Consider the following 10,912-nt stretch of genomic DNA (forward strand, 5'->3'; position numbering starts at 1 on the left):
GCTTAATCTTGTTTTTGTTAGAAATTTGCGTAGCAGACGCAGCAGTGTACGCATAAACTTGTTTTTGTAAAAAAAAATGTGTAACAGTTTACGCATAAACCTGTTATTGATTTAAAATAATTGAAAAGACTTTGTTTGTGATTAAAACGACAGATTTTCTCTAATATGGTCGTATTTTATTCTTTTCATAGTAGTAAAAAAAACGCTAAAAAATCCGGTTTTTTCCGAATTTCGGATTTCGGCCGAGTCATTATCCGAAAATCCGTATTTCCCAAAGGGGGGCCGGATTTGCAATCCCTAATTAGAGCTAATACAGTAGTTTGTTTGTATATTCAGATCCAGCGGCTGACGTACAAGCTGACGCACATGTACTTCAATAATTCTTCATGCGTGCGCGTGCCCTCCGTGTGCCAGTACGCGCACAAGCTCGCATTCCTCGCCGCCAACTCGCTGCACAACCAGCCGCACTATTCGCTCAACGAGACCCTCTACTTCCTCTAACTTACTAATATACTACTATACACTAGTTATATTACTTATATTATATTCGGCCAACAAGGTTCATGTCCTTACTTCGTACAAACACTTGTGATGTGACGAATGCCGTTACGATATCATACGGGCTCAAGTGAAATTATAAAAATATAAATCTATGCCATACATATTATAATAATAGTTCTACTTTAAGGTTGTTTTTGTTTGTTGATTATTCGTATGTTTAATTGTAGAGCCTCCTGACGTATTATATTTTGAATCTAATGAAACAGAGTTGTCTGGGGGTTTATGCTTCTTAGTCACATTATCTGCGAACCTCACTGGTATGGTTGTAACTCCATGAGCCAGATGCACAAATATTGTGATGATTTACCATTTGAATGCGAATATGTGTATGGTGTTCAAATCGGTAAACAAGCTAGTCAGATGTTGACCACCGCTAGTTTGTTCTTTGCTTTTTTATCGTTATTACATTAGGCCTAAAACTTAGTAGACATAAGATACGGGTACAAGCGTGTAAACTACTATAGTAAACTTTTGAATGCCATTTTGCATAACTACCTTTTTACTCGTATGTATGGCACTGAGGCATTCAAAGGGTTATGAGTATTTGATGTGATATTACATCTGGTCAACAATTTAGTTTATCAAGCACATTTTTAACCACTGAAGGGTTAAACGTCAAGTCTTCCTTACTTTAACGCCCTTGGCGCTATCGCCTGTGCCGTATGCTGATTAAAAATATGGAAACAGTGCGAGCACAGAACGCGTTCAGTATGTAATGTCTTAAAACTCAAAATGTTATTCTGAAAGCTTATTTAATTTGGTGGCGTTTCTTTGACGTAGCATTAGTAAATAGTAATGTTGTGAGTATTATATTCTTTAGTAATGTTACGTCAAGGAAACTCCACCAAATTAAATAAGCTTTCAGAATGACATTTTGAGTTTTAAGTATTTTGACGAGTTACCGTCTTGACGTGTAAAGTGCTCTGATGTAATGATATTTCGAGGAGTGAGACTACATGTAAGTTACACTACATAGTAGTTAGTCAGTGCATTTAGAGAGTGGGCAGATCCTTTGGAATTAGAATAAGAGAATCTCTTTAAACACTTTTTAGAATATTTACACTTGCGAACATTCCAGAAGGTTTTGTTCGTATTATTAGTCGCTTCGAGGCGAATAAAGTTGTCTTTTCGATGTTAGAATTGTTAGTACATGTTGTAAACCCCAAGATTTTCATGACAATCAGTTTTGTTTTTAAATGCTTCGTCTGATCATCATTTACGATGCCACTGGTCGCTGTGAGGTTCAGCAGGCCTAACATTTTCAAACAATGGTGGTGTCAAAAACGATAATAGCGTTCTGTGTAAATACGTGTCTTAATTCTCAGTCCTATGTCGCTAACGTCAGCGTGTGCGTATTCACTTGGTGCGTTATTTCATGGATGAGGCCTTACTGTTTCGGCTTTATTACGTTTTTATTTTTTCATAATTATATTTCAAATATTAGTAATATACTTTAAATTGAACACTGCTGGTTTAAGAGTAGAAAAGATAAGAACTTGTTCTCAGATTATAAGATGATAATTATATTCTTTGATTTCGTATTTGTTAGTGGCCGGGTCTTCAAGGCTCAGTGCCCGTGTATTGCAAAAAGACTTAAATTCGGTGCTTTTTTGCTCCTTAAAAATAAGGACCTTAAAACGATATTTGTTAACAGTGTGGGTCAAAAAGTAATTGAATTGCTAACAATTACAATTAGTAATTGAAAATAATAATTTCGATTACATGTAATTGCGCCTTTAATCTACAATTACTATTGCAAAACATTTTTAATTACATTTTGAAATTGAAATTAATATATACTTGTTCATAGATGGCAGCACCAGTCTCTCTCGCTACAACGTAAATCCGTAAGGAGTTCGTTTAGGAGGTGCAAGCGCGCACTGCTTGCCCTTAGAGCTGGTCAAAGACGCCTAGTCTTACTAAGATGGCATATAGTCGAGAAATTCGGACGGGCACCGCCGTGGCGGGGTGGCCTAGGGGTTCATGGCGTTAGCCGCGATAGCTAAAGACGCCGGTTCGAATCCGGCCTTCACCACTGGAGGGCTTCGTCACTTTTTCTATAATATATGACATCTATTACAGTTTTTGAAATTAATTACTTTACTAAATTTCTAATTACTTTTATTGAATGCAAGTTTTCGACCATCTTTATTTCCAATATCATATTAAAATTTTGAATGAGCTTTAAAATTGACTAACAAAAGGGGAAATAATAAATGAAAAACATTTTTATGTATGGGAAATGAATATGATATTGGAAATAAAGGTGGTCGAAACTTGCATTCAATAAAAGTAATTTGATCGGGTTTTAGTTAATATGTAAAAAAAATACAGCAAGAGTTTGTAATACGTAAGTGAAATATTTTTTCGCCTGTGATTTGTTATATTAGTCTTCTGGCAACAAAAAGTAATTGAGTAATTTTATAACCAGTTAATGTAATTGCAATTACAAATTACTTAGTAAATTGAATTGCATGTAATTGCATTTTCATGTAATTCAATTCCAAACAATTTAATTGCATGTAATTCAATTAGTAATTAAATTACACGAGTGATTAATTACGCCCAACACTGTTTGTTATTCATATAAATAAATAACTACTTGATGTGATTTTAATCTTTCATTTCAAGCTTCATACCCAAATATGCAGGTATAGCACATTTTCATCGTTTAAAGTCGCGGCAAGACGTGCTTACCCCTCGCTTCGAATAATGGTGAACCAAGTGTCCTACGTGGGCGATCGATCTCGTTGCGAACGCGAACGCCGTGGGCGCTTCGCTTCGCGTTCGCAAGTTGTTCGCTTACGTAAGACGCTGCGTTATTCGTTTTCGTCCACTTTCGTCATGGTCGGCATCTTGTAGCTTCTATGTACAAACATCACCGATACTCTCATTCGATTTGCAATAAATTGCGGCATTTTTAGATCGATTGAATTCATTGCTCTTTAAAAATCGCATGCAAGGGCTGTGGAAACCTTTACTTTCATCATTCGTTTTTATCTCGTTTTTCGACGAACAAAGTTTACTAGTTCGGTCTGAGGGCCTACCGCGAACCACGTTCGACGTGTTACCTTTCTGTCGCACTTGTAAATTCGTAGATACGTAAGTGTGACAGGGAGGCAACACGTCGAACGTGGTTCGCGGTAGCCCTCTGGGGCCTAGGTACCCTTGAAAAACAAAGAGTGGCCGTCGCAGACACAGACCTGTCATTTTTATGCTTTGTCATCCAGTTCTGTGGCCGTGCGCCTTGGAGAGTCTGCCATCTTGTGGCCTGAATCGGAAACTTGTACATTTTAAACATAAACATAATTTAATATTGTCTTCGGTTACTGCGATAGTTACTCATGAAATGAAACTATGAAAACGGATTATATCGCGTATATTGAATTTATAATACATCCCGACGTTTCGAACCTTTTACAACGTTCGTGGTCAACGGGTGACTAAGGAAAAACTACAAAGTGCAAAAATACCCACATACTCGTGGTATAATAATATCCCACCAAAAACATTTCATGTAAAGTGTTGCCAAGACTAGGCGCATAAAGCTTTTACACTAAAAAGCTATCAGATCCCGTAGTAGGTACCAAGACTTACTCTGTAAGTCCTAACTTTATAAGCTCTAACTGTATAAAGCCAACATCTTGGTCAAACGTACAGTACGGCTTGGCCGTTTCGTTGCTGTCAAATGGACAAATTGGACAATCCCTTAATGACACTCAGAAATTGAAAGACTTGTGTTTTTTGGATGGTATAGAAAGGATCGCAATCTCTTATGGCAGAATTGTTGTAAAAGTGACCGCGTTAAGCTTTAAATAATAGTTCCTAATCTCTCCGGTGGCGCTAGTTAGGCTCTGGGACATGAGTATAACATGAACCATATAAGGCAACAAATAACCCGACCAAATTACGTAGGTTGTTTTTGGTAGTATTTCGGTATATGGTGGCGCCGCCTAATTACTATTTTTTGATGGACACTTTTCATACATAGAGATTTGGCTCCTTTATACAGTCTCCATGCTTGTGTTACTACTTTGTACAACACTCAGAATCTCAGAATAATGACTAAAGCATAGAAGTCGGGCAAAAATGCTTCGCAAATATGTATACCCGTACTTTACTTCCTTACGAATTAGATAATGTGCCGAAAAGAGATGCATATATGCTTGTTATTTCTGATTTACGTACGGTGTCATAAAGTTTGATAATTTGCTAGGGATGTAACTGTGTCGACTTTTTATATCGATAAATTATGCATAAGTTTATGTGCCGTGTAAAAGAATAATCACGAAATTGGCAAATTGATAATAGTCTGGCTAATGAAAGTTGAACCTGAAAAAACGCGGCAATTTCAAGAAATCTGTAGCAGGCGGCTCGTTGAAATGAAATGAAATGAAATGCGTGGAATACAAGGATTGCATAACTTTTATACTTTTTATAATTTTCATATTCTAAAAATCATTAAAAAGTATAAAAATTATGCAATCCTTGGAATCAAAGAGCCGCCTGATATGAATGCATGTACCTAATATAGCTTTTATCTCATTTGCAGTCTACCACTCAGAACCGTCTAACTATACCTCTCGTTTTTTTATCATTAGAAAGAAGGCGAGCGATCTTAACGTGTCGTTTTATCGAAAAACACTTTGAAAATAAGTCACAACAAATATAATATACGATCATTTACATACTTTTGCTTTCATAAGTAAAATATTGCTATATTTATAAAAAAACTTGTCAATAAAAAGACACGTGGAAATGGTTTACCGTTTTTTCTAATGCTAAAAGACTAAGTATAGTTTCTAGTCATGTCCAGTCAGCTGCAGAGAAAAGGCACCCCCCCTGCATACAAAGTTCTGTAAATTAGTATGGACGTGGGGTACCTTTTCTCTGCAGCTGACTGGACATGACTAGAAACTATACTTAGTCTTTTAGCATTAGAAAAAAATGAAAAAATAAAATAAAAATGAAATAGGAAATGAAAAAAAAAACGTTCGTGTAATATATTTTTTTTTATTTAATAATAGGGAATATTACGCGAAACTCGGCGTAGGTGGCGCCACTATCACAATCTGAGGGGCTATCGCGAAACAAGAAAATCGAACTTTCGTTATCTAACATCTCTGTCACTCTTGCGTATTCGAGCGATAAAGAGGCAGCTAGATAACGAAATTTCGGATTCGAGTTTTCCGGTAGGTCCCCTGAAAACTTGTCAAAAACCTGTTAAAGGTACAGTATGAATAAGTTACTCTACGGTGCACTAAAAAAGCTAGTGCTGCACTCTGGTGGCAGAATATTGCAGTAATATCCCCTATTCCTCGTCCTTTGGAAATCTGAAATAAAAAGTTGAGTTTTGTGACCAACAATATTAATAAAAGGAACATTCATCAATGATCATTAATGTCTTTTTTATTAGGGTTCCGTACCCAAAGGGTAAAAACAGGACCCTATTACTAATACTTCGCTGTCCGTCTGTCTGTCACCAGGCTGTATCTCATGAACCGTGATAGTAGGTAGACAGTTGAAATTTTCACAGATGATGTATTGCTGTTGCCGCTATAACACGGAGTAGGATGGAGATGGCAAGTGGGCGTTCCCGTCTATCCGACAGTTAGTAGCGACCGACTCACTTTATGCACAGACTATGCTCAGTTGTTGTGTAAACTTCATGCTCGAATGACATTCACGTCTTACGTACGCTCGTCTAACAAAAATTGATAATTAAATTTAAAATGCCGTATTGTGCAGTATTAAGCTGCAGAAATCACAGCGGTTTAAAAAATCTTTCACGTGGAGGTATTTCCTATCACCGGTGGTTATTTATTTAAATATAATCCGATAAATACGAAAAATCTGTTTATTTTGCATTATTTACGAATGTTCGTTAAGTAAATCTATATTTTATCAGTTAGAACTTAGTTCACAATCCTTTGTCACTATTCTTTACGTTGATCTGGAATATTCGCTATCCTAAATGTCAAATAACTTCGCTACTCAGATGCTGCGCAATGTCGATATTTATATCGATAAAGTTAAAGTTACGATATTTCAAGTTTGATGGTTGGTTCGGTAATAAATTATTATTTTAGACACGTTTCTAATTATTATTTGGGATAATCAATGTCTTAGTAAATATGGCAGCTCTGGTCATCAAGCACTAAGTTAAGTCGGGGTCATTTCATGGCAACCTTTCAAACCTTCGTATTCTTTTACATACGTTTTTGTTTTTTACATCCATCATATTTTCATCGTTTATATAATTAGACTAGGTACTTAATGCACTTATGCGTACAATGCATGCAATGTGCCATGAATAAACGTTTTATATTTTCTATTTCTTTATTATTAATTATTGTCGGTTACCACAAGATGCCGATATTAAAAATAAATGGATCAATGCTACTGGGCAAGAAAATTAGTTTCCGCAAAAATATAGCACCATTTGCTAGGAGCATTTCTTAGAGAAAGATTTCTGGGGATAAAATTGCCATACATCTCATCTAGCGTCCACACGCCTAAAACTTAGTTACTAATTTAGTAATTATTAGTGACATTCGGGCTCACTAAATTAATAAAAAGTGTTCCGTACCACGCAAACTAGCGTCAAATATTGGAATTTTGCCGCCCCCCTTTCTGATTTGATAGGTCACAATCTTACAATCAAATCAAGTGGGATCGATGAGCCAGTTTCATGTATGCTTTCACACCATACAATTAATTTGACAATTTAATCAGGTTGTCCCGTCTAGATTGGCCTTAAATGCTGCTACAAGTAAATATATTGTTAAAGACGAATACTTACGTATGTAAGTAATTGCAGATTTGTGATTACAAAATAACAGCAATACCGAGTTAATAGACCTTTAAAGAACTATGATTTTATCTGTTTGACTTTAAGATATATTTAATGTTCACATTAACAACCTAGTTGGTCAATTAATAAGAAACAAATTTCTAGTTAGATATTTGTTGTACTGTACTACATATTATTTTTCATACAATCACGATTATCACTACCTATATTATAATCATAAATAAAGTATCATCTAAATGTGTTAAAACATACGGTAATTAAATATAAATACCTAACTGAACACACAAATATCGATAAAACACTCCGATTACACTGTCCCCTCCCTATATCGTCGAATGGAAAGAAGTTCCAACGGTTAGCTACTCGCAGGCGTGTAGAGATCTCGAAAAGACCAGTGTAACGTGACCGTGAGATCCGTAACAAACCATGCGTAATTAGACCTTACTTATACTGGTTTTTTAGCCCTTTTCTCGCCTGTAATATTAAAATTATATAAAATAACGCCATCTGATGTCAAGTAGTTGTATTAGGTGAACGTTGAGCGAGCTTTTGTGAGATGAATGAGATAATGAAAGAGTCGTATGTCATCTAGCTTTGACATTATATTTTAAACCGTCACTCATGTAGCCTACAGTTGATATTCGTTCGAGAAATGTCCACCGGTAATAACCTTTTGGTATGGAAAGTTGCTACGAATCAGAGCAATTTTGTAAGTGTGTGACGTATTTTAACGTGGCTATGAATGTGTGAGTTTAGCGACACTGGTTTTCATACTAAATAGGAGTCATTTCACATCCACTAGTTTATTAATTCGTGGGCTCCTTTATACATATAGTCTCCATGAAGGTAATATTTAAAACTTGACAATTTAAAAGTGCTTGCATGGAGACTATATAAAGGAGCCAAATCTCTATGTATGAAAAGTGTCCATCGAAAAACAGTAATTAGGCGGCGCCACCATCATACACTGAAGTACTACCAAAAACAACCTACGTAATTTGGTCGGGTTATTTGTTGCCTTATATGGTTCATGTTATACTTATGTCCCAGAGCCTAACTAGCGCCACCGGAGAGATTAGGAACTATTATTTAAAGCTGAAAGCGGTCACTTTTGCAACAATTCTGCCATAAGAGATTGGCATCCTTTATATACCATCCATAAGTGCTTGTTGCTAGGCCTATTTGAATAAAGAATATATTGACTCTTGATTTAAGGCTGGTTGTACATGCAAAATCGGTTCATAAGGCTAGTTATACAATACAATAATTTTCAAGTAAAGATATATATATATATATATATACTAGCTGTGCCCGCGGCTTCGCCTGCGTGGAATTCGGTCTGTGTCAGTAAGCGGCTAATTCACCCCTAATTTATCTCCCTGTCCCCTGGAGACGGAACTTAAAGCAAAGATAGATATAACTCCGTAATAGATGGATACAGTCTAAGGAAAAAACGTGCCTCGAAAATCAAGAAAATTTGATTCTCGTTCAGAGGGCGCTACTAGTTTTGGCCTACAGTCGTATAGATGGCGTTGACGGTTTCGTTTGTTATTTAACAATTTTAACGCATATCAGTGAAAGAACCTGGGTCAAAATCATAAAAATAATTAATGCAAATAAAAAAAATCATTTATCTATATTTAAATACATTCTATCGTATTTTTATAAATCTTCATTTTTAGTTTTAAAGTGTGTCGACAGATGGCAGTGAATTTACTGGGGTTACAAAATGTACTATGACAGTACCGCTCTAGTATAAGTTACTCTATGCTTAAGAGGCCGTAGTCGATTTTGGAGCAAAAATGTAAAATTGATAGATTTAGTCGTTGAAATCATACACGTTTTGTTACGTAATATCTAAATAAATAGTATTGATTTCTATTAACACGTCTTCTCATCTTGCCTTTTAATAATGAGGTCGCGAGCGTGCGTCACCGGTAATGCATGAAGAGAAGGGGTAGTTTTTAAAAAATCATCAAAAAATCATGGTGGTAAATTATACAAATTGATGTATAAGTATAGTTTCAGCAAATGTTGTAGATTGTTTAAGTATCAAAATTACGTTGAAATTAAGTCGATTTTCAGAGAAATTGTCACTTGTTTTGAAGTAATTTCTGGAGAAAATTGATTTCGTCTAACTTTCATTTACACTACTTCAAAGTCATAATAACAGAAATGTAGTCTGATAAACCTCAAGTACAGGATATGTGTAATACAAAATTACCATGTTTAGCCGTCCAAACTTTACGAAATTTACAAATAAGAGCGACAAAATCAGTGCTTTACGCGCGTTTACCTAAACGTCCATCAGAAAAGCAAACATTACTAATTTAGTGAGTCTGTTTTCAAAAAACTGATCTGATAAAAGGTAAGATAAGAAGACGTGCTAATAGAAACCAGTACTTGTTATTTCAATTAGGTAACAAAAGGTGTAAAATTTCACGGACTAAATCTATCAATTTTAAATTTTTGCGACTCAAATCGACACCGGCCTCTTAAAGTAAAGTTGACAGATGGATACGCTAGAGGACTGTAGTCCAGATAAAATATTTTACAATTAGGTACCTACCACCAAAGATAGATATAACTCCGTAATAGATGGATACAGTCTAAGGAAAAAACGTGCCTCGAAAATCACGAAAATTTGATTCTCGATCAGATGTCGCTATTACCTTTTGCCTACTCTCGTATAGAGGGCGTTAACGGTTTCGTTTGTTATTATTTAACAATTTTAACGCATATCAGTGAAAGAACATGGGTCAAAATAATTAATGCAAATAAAAAAAATCATTTATCCATATTTAAATACATTTTATCGTATTTTTATAAATCTTTATTTTTAGTTTTAAAGTGTGTCGATAGATGGCAGTGAATTTACTGTGGTTACAAAATTTACTATGACAGTACCGCTCTATAATATTATATCCTCTTTGCTACCACTAAATAAAATTACACTCCAAAATGTTTTTTTTTTGCCCTTATTCAAATTTTTGACGTGATTTAAATGGCATAGAGTAGTAGGTGTATATCGAACGATACAGTACCATTTTTGTATTTTTACGTCCTTAACTGTACCTATCCAAATCGGGTACACTACATATCTGCCGTCTCAAGGAAAAAAACCATAACTGACAAAAAGTAAGTTTCGAGAAAAAGCCAAAAAACTTTGCGCTCCTGTTCAATTGGGTTAATTCTAAGTACAAAGTTGAAACTTTTGTTAATGAACAAAGTAATAGTGTAGAATTTTTATGCATTATAAATTATTCGATTATCTATTTATTTAAATAAGTTATTTAGAAAAAATAGTTACTGCCTCATAAAACAAATAGAATAAAAATATCTTTACTAAGATTAAATGACATAACTCACATAAGTGCGTACTTATGTTTTTTGTGTTAGTTTTGCACTACGATGTCTAAGAAATAAAAGCACAAGTACACAGTTGTGCTTATGTTACTAATCGATCTAGAAGCTGAAAAAGCACAATTGGGTACTTTGTGGTTTTTTTTTATTGTTTAAATTGTGTTATGTACGGAA

General features: G+C 35.1%; 1 protein-coding gene across 1 annotated transcript in view; it reads left to right on the forward strand.

Annotated features, from left to right (window-relative positions):
• The window catches only part of LOC134743373 (piwi-like protein Siwi), a 35,039-nt gene extending 31,867 nt beyond the window's left edge, over positions 1-3,172 (forward strand). Inside the window, exon 18 of the mRNA XM_063676767.1 lies at positions 337-3,172. Within this exon, the coding sequence (XP_063532837.1) occupies positions 337-501 (165 nt within the window). The 3' untranslated portion in view covers positions 502-3,172. The remainder of the gene's footprint in view (positions 1-336) is intronic.
• The last annotated feature ends 7,740 nt before the right edge of the window (positions 3,173-10,912 follow it).

Source organism: Cydia strobilella, chromosome 1, assembly GCF_947568885.1.
Source record: "Cydia strobilella chromosome 1, ilCydStro3.1, whole genome shotgun sequence".
NCBI classification, from domain to species: domain Eukaryota; kingdom Metazoa; phylum Arthropoda; class Insecta; order Lepidoptera; family Tortricidae; genus Cydia; species Cydia strobilella.